Raw genomic sequence first — 19,557 nt, forward strand, 5'->3', positions numbered from 1 at the left:
AGATGGAAAATTTCATCTTGGTCACTTGCTCTTGCAGTTCTGTTGAGCTGGCAAATTATTCAAAGGTTTTTGATGGATTAGAAGTATTTTGTTTAACTCACCCATGCTATTGACTTTGACGAAATTAGGAGTAACTGCTGATGTTTGATACATCCTTTATTACAGGTAGCCCTTGAAGAGCTGCAGGATCTCAAAGGTGTCTGGTCTGAACTCTCTAAGGTCTGGGAACAAATTGATCAAATGAAAGAACAACCCTGGGTCTCAGTACAGCCTCGCAAGGTACTTCACTTTGGTGTACATTAACAATATTACTGCTACAAGTATATGTAAATTAGGAATTAGACCTCTTGAGACAGACTTGCTCTATTGTCAGTCTAGATAATTTTCAGTGTTTAGGTACCTTTTTCAATATATTGTGAGCATGTTTCTTCTGAAAGTAAGATAAAAAATATTCACAGGATTGTCATAATTTAAGTAATCCTACAGGGAATTTATGCAGCTTCCATAGTTTGAGATTTGACTGCATCTGCAGAGAAGAAACTGCTGTTTTTAAATAGTCTGTTGGACCTCATTAGAGAAACTTCATTATACAGTTGGGTAAACAGCATTGATTTTAGTTCAGTGCTCAGGAGGTAAGGAGCAGAAAGAACACTAATCTATAAACTAACTGCCTGTGACAAGACTGCATCATGAATCTCAGTCAGACCAATAAAATTACATTCTCAGCTGTAGAGTAACCACATCTTAGGCAAACAAGGCTAACACTTGTAAATGCTGTCCTGTTGCTAATATCTCATTAGAGAGAGTTTTTTGTAACAAATGTATAGATAATTTCTATGGTTATGTGCACAGGACTTGTAGAGAAAGGCTTCATTGCTTTTGTGTTACTGACAGCTTCGACAAAACTTGGATGGTCTGCTGAACCAGCTGAAAAACTTCCCTGCCCGTTTGCGACAGTACGCCTCCTATGAGTATGTCCAGAGACTTCTGAAGGGCTACATGAAGGTAAGTTGCCCACCTTTCTGAAATGCATGTGTTTTATATTCAAGTTCAAAGATGTAACTTGCTTTATTTTCTTCTGTAGATAAACATGTTAGTTATTGAACTGAAATCCGAGGCACTTAAAGACCGACACTGGAAACAACTGATGAAGAGGCTTCATGTTAACTGGGTTGTCTCAGAACTGACCCTGGGCCAGATCTGGGATGTCGATCTACAGAGAAATGAAGCAATTGTCAAAGATGTTCTGCTTGTGGCTCAGGGAGAAATGGCTTTGGAAGAGTTCTTGAAACAGGTTAGTATCAGCCCTTGTATGTATGCATGTAATAGCAAATCTGTAGGGTTGCTGTTAAGTGGCTACTTGTGTAGTTAACTTGTCACTCTAAGCTGTTGAAACAAGTGCCAAGACTCCGTGGTTTGTTCTGTTTTGGGGAGCAATTTAAAGCTTTGTAAACTTCTTCTGATGAAACTTGCAGTATTTGGGAAAAGCAGTTATTGGTGGTAACTGCAAAAATCCCACCTGGAACTGCATCATAGTCTCAGTATTTTTAACAAAAGCTTAAGTATAAAGCCAGAACCTTTGGGTAAAAAAAAATAGTATCTGATTCCTACAATCAGATACAAAAATAGTATCTGATTGTAACCATGTTGGTGCAGAAATTATTGATGTCATATCTTAAACATCTTTTTCTTCAGATAAGAGAAGTGTGGAACACCTATGAACTGGACTTGGTCAATTACCAGAACAAGTGTCGTTTGATTCGGGGGTGGGATGACCTTTTCAACAAAGTCAAGGAGCACATTAACAGCGTGTCTGCTATGAAGCTGTCACCATACTACAAGGTAAAATGGAGAGCGAAGCTAAAGAATTTTTGTTTATTTCTGCTTTCCCCTTCTGTTTAGTTTATATTTTTGTCAGCAGGGACTATATTCAGTGTTTAAAGCTGACAGACTGTTATTTGTATAATGCATACTTTGTAACTCTCAAAAAACTGTTTCCTCTAATAATTATTAGTAGACAAGCACTTTATAACATTAAAATGAATATTAATGTAGTGTTTAAACTTCAGGTGTTTGAGGAGGATGCCCTTAGCTGGGAAGATAAGCTGAACCGTATCATGGCACTCTTTGATGTCTGGATTGATGTCCAGAGGCGCTGGGTGTACCTGGAGGGTATCTTTACTGGCAGTGCAGACATCAAGCACCTGCTGCCTGTGGAGACCCAGCGGTTCCAGAGGTAACTTTGTCATTTTGTTGTTTTCTTGCCTCCCTTGGGGCACCCTGTGGGCAGGCCTGAAACTTCATGACTCTCTGTAGCACTCCCTGAGTTGAAATACTGGCTTAATTCTTACCTGGTCCAACTGGATTACAGCTGCTGTAGATACAAGTTCATCAAGCAAAGAGGTGCAACTATGGCAGAAAATGTTTGTAGTAAGTGGGCTGATGTACAATTTTTAGGAGATGATTTGGACTCAGGTAGTTTTCCTTGCTACTTCCTATCAGTTAGTTCAAGGGTTTTTTCTGGCATTGTGGCTGCAACAGACAGGCAAATTTCTGTTGCTGCAGCCTTTAATGTCACCCTTTAAACATTATTTACTTCCTCTCTTTTAAGTTGGTCTGATCATACTTACTCATTCCACACGCTTCCACTCAGATCAAGAATCAGATTTATGTGTCACTTCAAGAGGTAAAGATAAGCAGACCTGCTCTGGACTTGGTAGATTGAACATTGCAAAGAAGTGAGATTTTGTTGTTGGGGGCTTGAGGTAGATGAAGAGTAATTTGGGGAATTTAAGCTTGTGTTCCCTAGAGCTGCTGTAGCCATTAGAGGTGGAGTGGTCATTTAGAGACAAATAACTTTGGTGTTCTTTAGGCCTGTGGTTACTGAATTTGCACTAATGTATTGTATTATTTTACTTGCAGCATCAGCACTGAATTCTTGGCACTCATGAAAAAGGTGTCCAAATCTCCACTTGTGATGGATGTTCTGAACATTCAGGGTGTGCAGAGATCATTAGAGAGACTGGCAGACTTGCTTGGGAAGATACAGAAAGCCCTGGGAGAGTACTTGGAAAGGGAGAGGTCCTCTTTCCCTCGGTAAGCAGTTGACTCCTGAAGTAATCTGATGTTTCCTGTTTCTCCTGTTTAATCTGATGCAGGAATTGGTGTACTGCTCTGGAAAGCCTCTACCAGTTCTGTGGTGCATATATATGAGATGTTATGACCATTTATTTAGCTATTGTCTATATACATAATTCAGTTACAGCTACTTCTCCAGAAGTGGGGCTGAAACTTCCCTTACTTGCTCATCTGTGGCTGGTTTCAGGATTTGGATATTGCCTAAGGAACCATTGCAGTTGATTTCTGTAAACTGAAGAGGTTCTTCTGCCATTTGATTAAAGGACAGTGTCTGAATTGTCACAGTCCAGTATTTAGGTCATTGATTTTGACTTACCTGTAGTACTCAACTAGTTTGTCACTTAGCATGAGAAAATAAGAGTGAGGGAGGTACTGAGTGGGAGTTCTTCTTCCTGACAGGCAATTCAATCCCAAACTCTACTGTTGGTATTTCAGAGATGGATAAGAAAATTATCCACACTATGGAGCATGTGTACACTTCTGTATGGTACAGACCACATGAACTTAAAGGTAGCACTAGGGTATAACTGCTAGCAAATTTGTGGTTCATGCACACTTGCAATGTTGAGGAAATGGTTGTCAGTTACTTCTGTGTGGTGGCCATGGATGAAGCATAAATTATAAATTTAAAGTGATAGTTGAAGTTCTGATATAGATCTGATTTTATGTGATTAATAGGTTCTACTTTGTTGGTGATGAAGACTTGCTTGAAATCATTGGAAACAGCAAAAATGTGGCTAAGTTGCAGAAACACTTCAAGAAAATGTTTGCTGGAGTTTCTAGCATTATTCTCAATGAAGACAATTCTGTGGTTCTTGGAATATCCTCACGTGAAGGAGAGGAGGTATAGCTGCAGTATTTCTTTTTAAATAAAATTCTGAAAATAAGTGGATGTGGGCTGACTTAAACCTTTAATTCTTGCAGGTGCTGTTCAAAACACCAGTCTCCATCACAGAACATCCCAAGATCAATGAGTGGCTCACTCTTGTTGAGAAAGAGATGAGAGTGACCCTTGCTAAATTGCTTGCAGAGTCTGTTACTGAAGTAGAAATCTTTGGAAAAGCAACTTCAATTGATCCAGCAGTCTACATCTCTTGGATTGACAAATACCAGGTATTAATGTGGAACACTAAAGTATACTGCAGCTTGGTTCTTCAGCAAGGAAAACTATCTGATGAGGGTTTTTTTACACAGGCTCAACTTGTTGTGCTGTCAGCCCAGATTGCTTGGTCTGAGAATGTGGAGTCAGCCCTCAATGGTGGAGGTGGAGACAACAGCCCTCTCCAGTCTGTGCTAGCCAATGTTGAGGTCACACTCAATGTCCTGGCAGACTCTGTGCTGATGGAGCAGCCACCCCTTCGCAGAAGGAAACTGGAGCACTTGGTAAGTAAAAACTTCCTTTCCTCTTCAGGGTTTACAGGTGAGCATTTTTAAATTTTAAAGAAAAAAATTGATCAGTCTAAGATTTACTATTCCTCCAGCAAAAGATTTAGTGTGATTTAAGCAGTTACATTAAGGCCTGATCCTTAATGTAGGTGGTGGTAGTTTTCATTCTTGTCAGCTTAATTCATGATATCATATGATATGCTGTCTCAGGAATTGGTCTTCAAACTGGATCTTCCAGGTATGGAAGTTACTGATCTTTTCATTCAGATGTGAAATATGTCATTAAGTTGCTTATTTTTGTAATCATAATATGCTTTTGATTGTAGATAGTGATTGGAGGTGGAGGGAGAATTAAAATCATCCTGGGTTATTTCTAGAGGGAGATACCTGGTTTCTGGCAAGTAAAATACCAAGTTCAGCAGTGTAATAGATTAACAGGCTACTGGGCTTTGCTGTAAACTAGGAAAGTCATTAAGAGCAGTAGGCAACATTGTTAGTTTTGGCTTTGTAGCAACAGGTTTTTAAACCAGAGACTGGTTTTAGGTCATGATTTCTAAGTGATGGCAGTTCACTGTGCTAATCTGAGAAGCTCTAGGATTCCTGTCTTTATTAGCCTGTGTTTATTGGCTTGTATTGTTGTGGTGTTAAGGAGTTCTTTCCTTCTACAGATCACTGAGCTGGTGCACCAGAGAGATGTTACAAGATCACTGATCAAAAGCAAGATCGACAACTCCAAATCCTTCGAGTGGCTCAGCCAGATGCGGTTCTACTTTGACCCAAAGCAGACAGATGTGTTGCAGCAGCTCTCCATTCAGATGGCAAATGCCAAATTCAACTATGGCTTTGAGTACCTTGGGGTTCAGGATAAGCTGGTGCAGACTCCTCTCACTGACCGCTGCTACCTGACAATGACACAGGCCCTGGAGGCAAGACTTGGAGGATCACCATTTGGTAAGTTTGGGAGACAAGTGTATAAAATTCTTAAGTCTAATATATATGAGAATGAGGGGTTTAGGTCACTTAAAGAATCACCAGTGAGAAATCAGTAAAGGCAGGTTTAATAGGAATTTGTTAAAGCACAGCAAGTTGTATGGCAAGGTTCATTTTATTACTTACTATATAGATAAAGAACACAAGGAAAAATCTGATGAAAATAAATCTAAAATGGTTTATGTGGAGACTGGGGGCACAGAAGGAAAAGCAGGGATAAGTGTAAGGGATGCAGAGGGGTTAGGGAGACTGCTGTTGTGTCACAAGGGTCAGAGTGGACTCCCTTGCCAAACTTAGCTTTAGACCGGATCCAGTTTAGGTCTAAAGGGTTTAGAAAACTTAATTATCTAATCAGTACAATAATATCAATACTTGAACAATTTATTAATTTAAAACAAAATTATTCAGTAGGATTTTCTATAAGCACAGCAGTAATTTGACAAAATGTTTAGAGTAATTACAGACCTAAATTGGCAACACTCATAAGGCACACAGACATGAAGTATGTGCAAAGGTATACCTATGAAAAACTCACCTTAAATTCAGTGAAATACATCAGATGCCTTTGCATCTCTCCAGAGATGAAGGGTTGGGTCTCAAGGAGTGGGAGATATCAGTCCAGGTTCAATTGTCAACTTTCAGTGGCAATCCTCCATTGCAAACTGGAGACATGACAAGCTCCAAGAGGCATCCCACTGGGAGGGAGATCCTGGTCACAGCCTGCTGCAGTAAGAGTCTCACTTAGGACCACTTTTTATGGAGTTGCAAAATTACTGATTTTAGTCACCAGTAAATTTCCATCCTGGCCACAATCTGAGTTGGTGGTTGCTGGAACTTTCCTTGAAAAGTCCAACAACAAAAATATTATTCTACTTGCTCTGTTGTTCAGAGAGAAAAAAGAAGTCTCAAGGCTATTTAAGTAGAAAACAGGAGCTTGTTAGACAAGGGAAGCTGTGGGAGCAGACAAGGTTTCTGATAAGCACAAGGGGAGCTAACTGGTGCTGTTAATGTAGGCCATAGCTTAACAAGCATTCCTGAGACTATAGTGTGGCCTAGGATGGGGTTTAGGGGGTGGACTGAGGAAAGGAAGTGCATCCCCACAGTACAGTGTTAATATGAACATGCAGGACACTTTTAACTAAGGTAGCAAAGAACAAAATGGTCTTTTGGGGGAAGTCAAAACAGTTTCAGGTCTTGTTTGAAGTCTCTTGATTGAACAGGCACCTTCAGAATCCACATGCTGGCAGATTACATGAGTTGGCAGTGCTATTCAGATGATGAATTCTAAAGCATGTCCATTCCATTTCAAAAACAGGTCCTGCTGGGACTGGGAAAACAGAATCTGTTAAAGCTCTTGGACATCAGCTCGGCCGCTTTGTGTTGGTTTTCAACTGTGATGAAACATTTGACTTCCAGGTAAGCTGTTTGATAAAAACAATGTAGTCTTTGTTAACAACAAATAGGAATCTCTTCAGGACCCTGAAACAGCCAGCAATGTTTATTTTCAAGATGATTATGTAGAAATCCTAACTGAGCTGGTATCTGTTGGTCATAGAACCTCTGTAACAAAAAAATGCCTAAAGCAGAAGTGGGATGGAACATTGCTAGAGCGGAGGTTCTGTGCTTTTGAACAGGTAGTTCTGTAACAGCAAATGGAGGGAAAGGAAGTACAGGGGCAGGGGCTTAAGACTGGCTTTAGGAAAGTATCTTAAACTATGTAGTTTGCATTTATAGGACTGGTTGAATGAGGAATAGATGAGAGTGTGAGATTACTGAAGTAGCTGTACTATTACCTAATTATCCTTTACAACACAGATGTGCAGTTTATCTCAATGTGTGAAGAATTCTTCAAAACTTGAGAAAATTTATCCAGGCATTTGAAGATTAATGACATCTTCAAACTGAGAACCAGATGAAATGTGTCTAAACTGTAACACAGCAAATTATCTTAAAATAAAATCCTTGGTCAAGTGTATAGATAAAAAACAATATAAAACATGGACAAGAAGGCACTAAACTTTATGGATTCTACCTGTTTTTTTTCCTCTGCAGCAGTAGTTTGACCAGATCAGAATGCCATTTAACCAACATTTGGCTTGTAGGGGTGACTGTAAGAAAATGCCTAGGGAGTTTTGATATCACAGATAATGTGATCCTCCTTGCCCCAGCTCACTTCCTCCCTCTGACAGTTAGAACAATCAGGATGTCCCAGTGGAAGTGTTACTCTGTTCATGATCCAGTGAACCTTTTTTAATGTACCATTTCTCCCCTTAAATCCACTTACACAGTTGGTTCTAGAACATCTTTACCAAATTGTTCCACTGTGCACTATTACTATGCACTTCATAAAAGGGCAGCTTCTTTTTGTCTTTTTTCAATGATTCCTAAGTTCTTGTAGTAGAAAAGACAGTGAATAATTGATTCATATTCATCTGAAACCAGTAGATTGTAGACCTCCATCATGTTCCCTCTACAGAATCTTACCTTAAAGGTTGTTCTTTATGTAGAAAGGTTATCATACTCTGGCCACCCAATTTACTCTTCCGAAATGTTTTGTAATTCTTGTACCCTCCTTGCAATAAAGGACTAGAACTGCACCTGATGTTAATGGTGTTAGCAAACAAAACATTATGCAGTGGACTTAGTTTGCCTGTTTTGGAAACACTGCAGTGCAGTGTGAAGTACAGGGAGTTATGATCTGTGGTTCTGTGAAGCAGTGAAAGCTGAACTTCAGAACCCTTTCATAACTCTTACAATACTACAAATACAGTAACAGACAAATAAACTTCCTGCCTTGGATGCATTGTATAAAGTGCTCTTCTCTGCTCCTTTTGCCAATGCAACTGAGTGAATTTCCCCCTCTGTGTGCAGGCAATGGGACGAATCTTTGTGGGACTTTGCCAAGTGGGCGCGTGGGGCTGCTTTGATGAGTTCAACAGACTGGAGGAGAGAATGCTCTCTGCAGTTTCACAGCAAGTTCAGTGCATCCAGGAAGCCTTGAGAGAGCATTCCAACCCCAACTATGACAAGAGTATGTAATTCTTCTCTAACATCCTTCATGCTTCTCTAATATCCTTCATGTTTTGTTGCTCTGCTACGTTTCTTGCAAATTATGCAAGGATGAAGCTACTTTATGTCAAAACTTAAATATATATGATGTAACTTTCAGCTGGTAGAAATGTATACTGCTTGACTTGCAGTACTGGAGAACCTGCTGTTCTTTACTGTAGGAAACTAAAATAGAATAATGTGTGACTTCAGTTCTCAGTGTTGGATCACTGACTCAGGTATAACTAAATGCACTCTCTTTTCAGCTGCAACACCCATTACCTGTGAGCTGCTGAACAAACAAGTCAAAGTGAGCCCTGACATGGCTATCTTCATCACCATGAACCCTGGCTATGCAGGCAGATCCAATCTGCCTGACAATTTGAAGAAGTTGTTCCGTAGCTTGGCAATGACAAAACCAGACCGTCAGTTGATTGCCCAGGTCATGCTGTACTCCCAAGGCTTCCGTACTGCTGAAGTTCTTGCCAATAAGATAGTGCCGTTCTTCAAGTGAGTAACAAGTTTGACTGCAGTCAGTAATAATAGAACTTCAAAGCTGTAATATTCTCCACAACTCACTAAGCACATTGTGCAGCAATCATTTGAAGCAATAGTTTCAAGTAGAGAATGGCATTTACTGAGTGTTATGTTGGTTTATACTGAGAATCAAATTGTGTTTCATCTCTTTTGCTTCTTAGGCTTTGTGATGAACAGCTGTCCTCCCAAAGTCACTATGATTTTGGCCTGAGAGCACTGAAGAGTGTGCTGGTTAGTGCAGGTAATGTGAAGAGGGAGAGGATTCAGAAGATAAAGCGGGAGAAGGAAGAGCGTGGGGAAGTCGTTGATGAGGGAGAAATCGCTGAGAACTTGCCAGAGCAAGAGGTAATGTGTGTGTAAAGTCCTTTAATTCTGTGATAAAGGGTGCACACTAAACAAAGAAAGTAACCCTTCAGTGTTTACCATTTAGTATTAAGCCATGTGAACAAAATAATGTTATTTACCAAAGGTAATTTGATAGCTTAAAAGCACCAAGTTAAACACGACTTCTAAATCCCTAAATCATAGTGAAAATTTTATTCATATGAGGTGGTGCATCCATGACATTTATTGCTGCACAGTGTCTCAGCAATTAATGCCAAAAGCATAATGAAGAGACTTAGGAAGGACTTGTATAAACTGCAAATCACTAGGAAATCACTGAGTAGTTCCAAAGTGGAAACCACATCAACAGTTGTTTTGACTAAGACTACCCTGGTCTGATGCTTAATCACTAAATTATTTAGTGAAGTATTCCTTGTCAAACACGTTTGGTAAAGTGAACTTAACAAATCTTCAATGGAATGTGACTCTTTCTCTGCAGATCCTGATCCAAAGTGTATGTGAAACTATGGTACCAAAACTGGTTGCAGAAGACATTCCACTGCTGTTCAGTCTCCTTTCTGATGTATTCCCTGGAGTGCAGTATCACCGTGGAGAGATGACAGCCTTGAGAGAGGAGCTTAAGAAAGTGTGTCAGGAAATGTACCTTACCTATGGTGATGGAGAAGAAGTTGGTGGCATGTGGGTTGAAAAGGTAAAATACCAAACTGAAAATGTGCAGTTGAAGTTTATGTTTAAGACTAAATTTCCTTTTATATTATGAAAAGTCGAAAGCTTTTAAATTTTTCTTGTCTTAAACAAACCGTACCTAAAAGTTAATTGGTACATTACTGTGTCACAGGTTCTTCAGCTGTATCAGATTACACAGATAAATCATGGTTTGATGATGGTTGGTCCCTCTGGAAGTGGAAAGAGCATGGCCTGGAGAGTACTTCTGAAGGCCCTTGAGCGGCTGGAGGGTGTGGAAGGTGTTGCTCACATTATAGATCCAAAAGCAATCAGCAAAGATCACCTCTATGGTACTTTGGATCCAAATACCAGGGAATGGACAGATGGCTTGTTTACACATGTCCTGAGGAAGTAAGTCTGTAATAACACAAATACAAAATGGCTGGTACATTTGTGCCTAGGATAAACTCACCTTAATTCTCTCCTTCGATAATATTTTCTTTAATATAGAATCATAGACAATGTGAGAGGTGAACTACAGAAACGTCAGTGGATTATCTTTGATGGTGATGTAGACCCTGAATGGGTTGAGAACTTGAACTCTGTTCTGGATGACAACAAACTTCTGACTCTGCCAAATGGGGAACGTCTCAGCCTCCCACCAAATGTAATGTTACTTTTTTATGTTGTGTTTATGTGCTGTGTATAAGCTTGTTGGTGTAATTTAATATGTACTAGTGTTGTGCCTCTTTCTCATCACAAGCAAAGTAATACTGAGATCAGATTGTGGTTTGCTGGAGTAAAGGGTTTTTGTGGAAACATTTCATGTTACACTTAGTCAGACCCTGTAAGACAAAATGTGAATTATATAAGTCTTATGGTAAATGTCAATAATGATGAACTTACCTTAAGGCAGTATAATGGTGATGTTAATTATTCGGAAGTCTAAATGCAAATCTGCATATTTTAAAAGCTCTCTGTTTTTTCAGGGAAAGAGTGTTTGTATTGTTTTGGTTTATTGTTTTTACTCCTACATGTTGTTTAAAATTTCTTTTTTCAGGTGCGTATCATGTTTGAAGTACAGGATCTGAAATATGCCACTTTGGCTACTGTGTCAAGGTGTGGTATGGTCTGGTTCAGTGAGGATGTTCTCAGTACAGACATGATATTCAATAACTTCCTGGCCAGACTAAGAAGCATTCCTCTGGATGAAGGTGAGGAGGAAGCTCAGCGCAGGCGAAAGGGCAAAGAAGATGAAGGAGAAGAAGCAGCATCCCCAATGTTGCAGGTATAACTTAGATTTCATTATGGGATAAAGTAGTAAAAATGCTTGTATCACAGGTACACCATAGTAGAATTTATGACAGCCTATCAAAGAAAAGCTGACTTCCTCTTTACATATTTTTCCTTTTTATTTTTTTTTTTAATATGAAGCATTTCAAACCTTTTCAACAAAACCCTTTCTTTCTGTCTGGTAGTCAAATGAAAAGCAAATGCTTAGAGCAGTGTTTGTCTCCCCCAACAGATTCAGAGAGATGCTGCAACAATAATGCAGCCATATTTCACATCCAATGGCCTGGTGACCAAGGCCCTTGAGCACGCCTTCAAGCTGGAGCACATCATGGACCTGACGCGCCTGCGCTGCCTGGGCTCCCTGTTCTCCATGCTGCACCAGGCTTGCCGCAACGTGGCCCAGTACAACGCCAACCACCCCGACTTCCCCATGCAGATTGACCAGCTGGAGCGTTACATCCAGGTACGTGCAGCCTGCTCTTAGTGACTCCTGTGTTTGCCTGGATTTGAGTTACTCACTGGGCTTTGTTCCCTTACTCCAAAACCAATAGCTGCTGCTCTTGCTTCTTACAGAGGTACCTGGTCTATGCCATACTGTGGTCTCTCTCTGGAGACAGTCGTTTGAAAATGAGAGCAGAGCTGGGAGAATACATTAGGAGAATCACCACTGTGCCACTGCCAACTGCACCCAACATACCTATCATTGACTATGAGGTAAACCTTTCTGGTGCTAGAAATGTTGCTCTTTCATTTTCTTAAAAGCTTGTTTTAGATTTTGGAGGCAAACCTGGAGAATAAACTGCTAGACTACCTTAAATTTTACAGTTTCATACTTCAACAAACACATAAAATTTGATGTCACTTAAAAAAATAAATTTAACTAAGGTTGAGCTGGATTCCTATTCTAAATTGTCTAACCATTTTTTTGTGCTTCTAGGTGTCCATTACAGGTGAATGGGTACCATGGCAATCCAAAGTTCCTCAAATTGAAGTTGAAACACACAAAGTTGCAGCTCCTGATGTTGTAGTGCCAACCCTAGATACAGTTCGCCATGAGGCATTGCTGTACACTTGGCTGGCAGAGCACAAACCTCTGGTGCTCTGTGGACCACCAGGTTCTGGAAAGACCATGACCCTTTTCAGTGCTCTCAGAGCTCTGCCTGACATGGAGGTACACAAGAGACTTGTGTGTGTGTATGTGTGTGTGTGTGCACATGGATCTGTGATTAGTATCAAGTCCTTAATATTTTTAAGATTAAAGATAGCATGAAATTTATTTCCTAGTCAAAACTCAGTGAGTGATAGCTTCACCTCAGTCAGTCATGTGTACATATAGTAAAAAATAAATATCATGTTGAGAATACAAATTCATTTCTCAAGTTCCTTAGCCTAAAGCTGCTTTATTCCTTTGCCACTTTAGTAACAGAGAAGCATTCCTGCGTTCAGTATTTAAAAATACTGTGCAAATGTTTAAGAGTAGCTCTCACCCTTCTGTGTATTTAGGTTGGGTGACAGTTACATGAGGCTGTCAAGTTCAAAATACAGGGTTGGGCAGGAAGCATTCCTGCATGGTAAATGGAGAACCTGCAATGGGAAGCAAAGAGTATCATAGCTGTATATAGTGGTAATATACTTGTAATGTAGATGGTGTATATACTTCCATTGTGAACAGCCAAACATGCCTGTTTCCAGGACTCTTGATATACTCTCTTTCAATTCTTAATGTATTTTAATATTTTTTTTCACTATACTCTTTTTAAGGTGGTTGGACTCAACTTTTCAAGTGCTACCACTCCAGAACTGCTGTTGAAAACTTTTGATCACTACTGTGAATACAGGCGTACCCCTAATGGAGTGGTGCTGGCTCCTGTGCAGTTAGGAAAGTGGCTGGTGCTGTTCTGTGATGAAATCAACTTGCCAGATATGGACAAGTATGGCACACAGAGAGTCATATCCTTCATTAGACAGGTTTGTATTTCTTTGTAATCAGCTGTATCAGAACAGCTACTTATAGGGAAATAAAATGTTCCACTGATTTGATTTTATTTTTATGTTTTTGTTCCAGATGGTAGAACATGGAGGATTCTACCGTACATCTGACCAGACATGGGTGAAACTAGAGAGAATTCAGTTTGTTGGTGCATGTAATCCACCTACTGATCCTGGAAGAAAACCTCTATCACATAGGTAATGGGTCTAGTAAATTCTAGATAACAATTGGAGTCAAAATGTAAGCATTGATTATGTAATCTGTTCTTAATACACTTGTTTAACAACAGTTGTGCTGAAATTTTGTTCCTTGGTTTGGCACTACCTGCTGCTTGGTTTTTACTGTGAAAGCCCAGCAGTGAACTCAGTATTAGGCTGTTGAGTCACCTGTCTGAAACACTTGAGAAAGGGAGCAATCAAACCAGCTACAGCTGCTGATGATGGTTTTGAATCAAACAGTTATTTAATTTTGGCAAAAGATAACTAAGAGAATACAGATAGTAATTTGACTTTCTGTACTGTGAAATATGCTAATCTTTCAGATTTTTACGACATGTTCCTGTGGTTTATGTGGACTATCCTGGGCCAGCTTCACTTACTCAGATCTATGGAACATTCAACCGTGCAATGCTGAGGCTGATCCCATCACTCCGCACATATGCGGAGCCTCTCACTGCTGCCATGGTAGAGTTCTACACAATGTCTCAGGTAACTTGTTAAGGGCAACTCCAAACTCCAGTTAGAATGCTTTCTTCTATGCTTCATTTAACATGTGTTGTTAGCCTTTCTCATGGATAGTATGTGTACAAGAACTCAACTAATTACTTGAGTTCTGGCAAAAATGACTGAATTATGCTGTCAGAGTAATGTCTTGTAATGCAAAGTCCTGTAAAAAATATGTTGCAACTTTGAGATAAAGTAACTAATTAAATTTAAACTTTTAGGAGAGATTCACTCAGGACACACAGCCACACTACATCTACTCACCTCGTGAAATGACTCGGTGGGTGAGAGGTATATTTGAGGCATTAAGACCACTGGAAACCTTACCAGTTGAAGGCCTCATCAGGATTTGGGCCCACGAAGCCTTACGTCTCTTCCAGGACAGGTAAAAAATTCATGAGCTGGGGAAACAAAACCATAAAAAGTTGCCTACTCCTTGCCAGCTTTCATTAGAACATCAGCCTAAAGTGTGTTTTATATAAAAGCTGGAATACCAGTGAGAATATTTCATTTCACTGCAGCTTGACTCTCTTAGGAGTCATATCTGCACAAAGCAAAAATATACTTCAGCCATAGTGCTGCCATGTGGTGTGATTATGTCCTCCCATTGCAGAGGACTGTACTCACTGACTTAATTCTTTATCCAGACTTGTGGAAGATGAGGAGAGACGCTGGACTGATGAGAACATTGACATGGTTGCTCTGAAACACTTCCCCAACATTGACAAAGAAAAGGCTATGAGCAGACCTATCTTGTATAGCAACTGGCTGTCAAAGGCAAGTCAAAGTTTAAGAAAAAATAAACCCTGAAATTAAATAGGTTAGATGCAATTGAGTGATGCAACTCTTATTAAAGTGATAGTTGGTGCCCATCATGCTGTTGAATTAATTTCCAAGAAGTTTTTACTGTGATTATCTGAAGTGAACTCTGCCACAAATTTCATAGCTTTTATGCCAGGGATGCTATGGTAAGAGCCACCATGAAATGTAAAGGCAGTATTAAATAATATTTCTGCAGAATATTGTGACACTACCAGGTGACAGTTATTCCTTATGGAATATCTTGGATTAGGCAGTGACCCTTGAGCAATTCTGATATTACACATTTTCTGGTGACCTGTTTCTTATAATCTGAAATTAATCGTCTGGGTAACCTGTTCAAATCCTGGTGAGTTTAGGTAAAAGTCTACCTAGCTTTTAGGTAGGTAGTGATACAAGTAAGTGACTAGGAAAGGCTGTTTAAAATAAACTTGGGAAGGGATTTAGTCTTTAGTGCTACTTCCCAGTCTCTTTGGTAACTGGCAGCACAGGCTCAGTCTGTGGTAGGTTCAGTAGTTCCAGTGTTTAAACCCCATGCTGATACCTGTAGCACTCCAGGCAGTGGACATGTTCCTGTGCAAGTTAAATGAGTACTATGTTCTTAAGCTTTTGTAGAGGATTATTACTTCAAGTATTCTAGTAGTTCTGCTTTGGTGTACTCATAAATTTACCCCTAAGCAAATTCCCTTAGTCTTAACTTCCATACTGTATTGACTGTATTGGTTCTTGTAGGATTATATTCCAGTGGATCAAGAAGAATTGAGAGACTATGTGAAAGCTAGGCTTAAAGTCTTTTATGAAGAAGAACTTGATGTCCCACTTGTCCTGTTCAATGAAGTCTTGGATCATGTGTTAAGAATTGACCGGTAAGTTCAGACTTCCATTGCTGCTCATATAAGCAGTACATAGAGTTACTCCAAACCAGAATAGCCTCAGAACAGAGTAGGAATGGAGCATGGTCTCATTGATGTCTATAAAAAATATACTGCCAGCCTCTAGATAGTGGGATCCTGACTAGAATGGTGTGTCGGTTTTGGTACTAACTTGTAGCTTAGATGTTCTAGGAAATGCTTCAGTAAGTTGCTAACATTTATCAATCACACTTGGTTTTGTTCTTTTTCAGAATCTTCCGTCAGCCACAGGGTCACTTGCTGCTAATTGGAGTCAGTGGAGCAGGGAAAACAACCCTGTCAAGATTTGTTGCCTGGATGAACGGTTTGAGTGTCTACCAAATCAAGGTTGGTGTGCTAAGTTTACTTCTAAAATCTTGTAAATCAAAACTCCCACTTACATATTGACCCCTAAAATCCCATTAAAAGCTAAACCAAAATGTTGATGACCCATGTAAACTCTTACCAGGTTCACAGAAAATACACAGGTGAAGATTTTGATGAAGACCTCAGGACAGTATTGAGACGCTCTGGCTGCAAAAATGAAAAAATAGCTTTTATTATGGATGAGTCAAATGTCTTGGATTCTGGATTCCTGGAGAGAATGAACACTCTCCTAGCCAATGGAGAGGTAAGAAGATTTTAAATAAATATTTTTGCACCTTTTTGCAACCATAAGCTACAACAAAACTTACCCTTTGAATTAGGTTCCTGGTCTCTTTGAAGGAGATGAATATGCTACCCTCATGACTCAGTGTAAAGAAGGAGCACAGAAAGAAGGTTTAATGTTAGATTCACATGAGGAACTCTACAAATGGTTCACCAGCCAAGTTATTCGCAATCTCCATGTAGTGTTCACTATGAATCCATCTTCTGAGGGCCTGAAGGACAGGGCAGCTACCTCTCCTGCTCTCTTCAACAGGTAATTGCTGCATATTCCAATATATTTTACAGGTACCATTAAAACACTGCTTTTGGGGAAGTCTTCAAAAATCCTTTGTATTTCAGATGTGTCTTGAACTGGTTTGGAGACTGGTCAACTGAAGCACTGTACCAAGTTGGCAAAGAGTTCACAAGCAAAATGGATCTTGAGAAACCAAATTACATTGTGCCTGATTACATGCCAGTTGTGTATGATAAGCTGCCACAACCACCATCGCACAGGGAAGCCATTGTTAATAGCTGTGTGTTTGTTCATCAGACTCTTCATCAGGTATGTTATTACACTGCTTAACTTACACTTACCTCTAGGCCATCATTCACCAGATTCCTAAAAACTATGATCCTTGGCATGCAGATAAATTTTAAACCAGTGCATACTCTAGAACACTTTGTTCCCCCAAGGCTAACGCTCGGCTGGCGAAACGAGGAGGCAGAACCATGGCAATCACACCACGCCACTACCTGGACTTCATCAACCATTATGCCAACTTGTTCAATGAGAAACGAAGTGAACTGGAGGAACAGCAAATGCATCTGAATGTTGGTCTCAGAAAAATCAAGGAAACAGTTGATCAGGTATGTATTCTTAAAACTTTCCCCTCTGTAAAGCTGAAGTGAGTAAATAGATCTCAATGGTCAATATGAATTCTCTTTTCTATTTTGCAATCAATCTTAGGTGGAGGAATTGCGGCGTGACCTAAGAATAAAGAGTCAGGAGCTGGAAGTGAAAAATGCTGCAGCCAATGACAAGTTGAAAAAGATGGTGAAGGACCAGCAGGAAGCTGAGAAGAAAAAGGTAAAAATTTTTGTTAAATCTCTGTACATAGGAACTATTTTATTTACAAAACAGAGCCTACAGTCCAAGTACTGGAAGAAGTTCAGCTAAAAAGCAGTATTTTTGTGAAATTTCCTTACAGGTTATGAGCCAGGAGATTCAGGAACAGCTGCACAAGCAGCAGGAAGTTATTGCAGACAAGCAGATGAGCGTGAAAGAAGATCTTGACAAGGTGGAGCCTGCTGTCATTGAAGCTCAGAATGGTATGTTAGCACCCCAAGAGATCGTACTGTGGTCTTGGATCTAAAACTGGTCTATGGGAATGTGTTTTCTTGTGATCTGGGTTGATCCTGTCCAAAAAAACTGTAGGCATCTGCTTCTCTAATAACATCATACTCATTTTTAGAATCTTGAAGCATTTTTAGAAATCCAGGGTATTCTGCTGGGCTTTGCTAACTGTTTGTTTTCTTCCCAATCAACTGTTCATCTCTGTGGCACTGGTTAGCTGTGAAGTCAATAAAGAAGCAGCACCTGGTAGAGGTGCGTTCCATGGCCAATCCCCCTGCAGCAGTGAAGCTGGCCCTGGAGTCCATCTGCCTGCTCTTAGGTGAAAGCACCACTGACTGGAAACAAATACGTTCCATCATCATGAGGGAGAACTTCATTCCAACCATTGTTAACTTCTCTGCTGAGGAAATCAGGTGAGGTGCAACTGTGAGATATTTATGTGAACAAACCATTTACAAAGAACAGGGGGTCTTAACTGGACTTTGCTCTGTGTAATTGCTTTGGTAGCACTTGACTTCTTTTGACACCAGCTTATTGCACATGGTGAACATGCAGGTGGTACAGGAAATAGACTGCTGAAGCTAAGGTGTATCATGAAAACTGGGGCAAAGCAGCTGCTTGTTGTGTGACTTAATGGCATGATTGCAAAGCAGTGTGTTGGTGTCCAAAGCCACAGTCAGTTGAAAGTGGTTTTGCAGCAGTAGCAGACCAGGCTGCTGATGGCTTTATTCAGCTTAGGAGGTCAGCTTCCTAGCCGGCTCTAACTGTGAGCAGAAGGTCAGACTAGAGACATCTAAATTCCCTTCCAGCTCCAGAGTTGAGCAGTTTGTGAATGACTAATCTCAAAGTATTGATAAAATTTTTTTATCGCCTTTAAGCTGTAATTTCTGAAACAACATGTTGAACATTCCAGCTACTACTCAGCAAAAGTGACGGGAAATGTTTCTTGGCAGCTGTGGAAGGCAGGCTAGACAAAGGGATACTGAGCACCTGTATGCTGACATAGTGTACTCATGCTGTGTGTATAAATTTTTCCCTTGCAGTGATGCCATCCGGGAGAAGATGAAGAAAAACTACCTGTCAAATCCAAGTTACAACTATGAAATTGTAAACAGAGCATCACTGGCCTGTGGACCTATGGTGAAATGGGCAATTGCACAGGTAAAGTCAGCTTGAGGAAGCAAAGGCAAGGTGAAAAGAGTGAGCCAGAAGGCACATGGCAATGTCTAAAGGCTCTGAATTTGCCTTTATTCAGCTGAGTATTACAAGCTATTTTGCTTCAAAGAAATGGGGTAGATGGTTTAGATGAATGCTAATGGAATATATATATATAGTGCCATGCCAGAGAACTATTGGCCAGTTGTGATAGAGCCTCTGCACTGAAAAACTTTAGGTTTACAGTGAGCACTGGTGGATACTTTCTATATGTGATATCATTCTGCAGGACAAGGCAGTTGTCCAGTGGAAAATGCAATGCAGTCCTCGTAATGAGACTGCATTTGTCTTGCCTCAGAGTAGGACACACTCAAGGCAGACTTTTACGTTTCCTAAAGGAATAGGCTTTGGGAATCTTGCCCCCAGAGTGAGGTACCCAAGAATGGTTTTACTTGCCTGTTGGTGTTCCAATAGAGCAAATTTCTTGGCTCATTAAAACTGTGCCTGCTTGGAATGGCCTTGATCTGGAGAGACTCTATTTAGCTTGAATCTTGCCAACAGGCCCTGTCCTAA

General features: G+C 40.1%; 1 protein-coding gene across 1 annotated transcript in view; it reads left to right on the forward strand.

Moving 5' to 3' along the window:
* Positions 1-19,557, forward strand: part of DYNC1H1 (dynein cytoplasmic 1 heavy chain 1) — a 44,409-nt gene that overhangs the window by 11,781 nt on the left and 13,071 nt on the right. The window contains exons 18-53 of the mRNA XM_058807364.1: positions 166-279; positions 895-1,005; positions 1,085-1,294; positions 1,696-1,842; positions 2,070-2,236; positions 2,923-3,096; positions 3,817-3,982; positions 4,063-4,251; positions 4,333-4,521; positions 5,193-5,475; positions 6,830-6,930; positions 8,386-8,545; positions 8,829-9,072; positions 9,261-9,444; positions 9,923-10,135; positions 10,283-10,521; positions 10,621-10,777; positions 11,171-11,398; positions 11,636-11,866; positions 11,977-12,117; positions 12,341-12,574; positions 13,165-13,371; positions 13,469-13,590; positions 13,935-14,100; positions 14,337-14,500; positions 14,763-14,892; positions 15,667-15,800; positions 16,058-16,172; positions 16,294-16,455; positions 16,532-16,746; positions 16,833-17,037; positions 17,169-17,342; positions 17,443-17,562; positions 17,684-17,804; positions 18,047-18,242; positions 18,873-18,990. Of these exons, the coding sequence (XP_058663347.1) occupies positions 166-279; positions 895-1,005; positions 1,085-1,294; positions 1,696-1,842; positions 2,070-2,236; positions 2,923-3,096; positions 3,817-3,982; positions 4,063-4,251; positions 4,333-4,521; positions 5,193-5,475; positions 6,830-6,930; positions 8,386-8,545; positions 8,829-9,072; positions 9,261-9,444; positions 9,923-10,135; positions 10,283-10,521; positions 10,621-10,777; positions 11,171-11,398; positions 11,636-11,866; positions 11,977-12,117; positions 12,341-12,574; positions 13,165-13,371; positions 13,469-13,590; positions 13,935-14,100; positions 14,337-14,500; positions 14,763-14,892; positions 15,667-15,800; positions 16,058-16,172; positions 16,294-16,455; positions 16,532-16,746; positions 16,833-17,037; positions 17,169-17,342; positions 17,443-17,562; positions 17,684-17,804; positions 18,047-18,242; positions 18,873-18,990 (6,231 nt within the window). The remainder of the gene's footprint in view (positions 1-165; positions 280-894; positions 1,006-1,084; positions 1,295-1,695; positions 1,843-2,069; positions 2,237-2,922; positions 3,097-3,816; positions 3,983-4,062; positions 4,252-4,332; positions 4,522-5,192; positions 5,476-6,829; positions 6,931-8,385; positions 8,546-8,828; positions 9,073-9,260; positions 9,445-9,922; positions 10,136-10,282; positions 10,522-10,620; positions 10,778-11,170; positions 11,399-11,635; positions 11,867-11,976; positions 12,118-12,340; positions 12,575-13,164; positions 13,372-13,468; positions 13,591-13,934; positions 14,101-14,336; positions 14,501-14,762; positions 14,893-15,666; positions 15,801-16,057; positions 16,173-16,293; positions 16,456-16,531; positions 16,747-16,832; positions 17,038-17,168; positions 17,343-17,442; positions 17,563-17,683; positions 17,805-18,046; positions 18,243-18,872; positions 18,991-19,557) is intronic.

Source organism: Ammospiza caudacuta, chromosome 6, assembly GCF_027887145.1.
Source record: "Ammospiza caudacuta isolate bAmmCau1 chromosome 6, bAmmCau1.pri, whole genome shotgun sequence".
NCBI classification, from domain to species: domain Eukaryota; kingdom Metazoa; phylum Chordata; class Aves; order Passeriformes; family Passerellidae; genus Ammospiza; species Ammospiza caudacuta.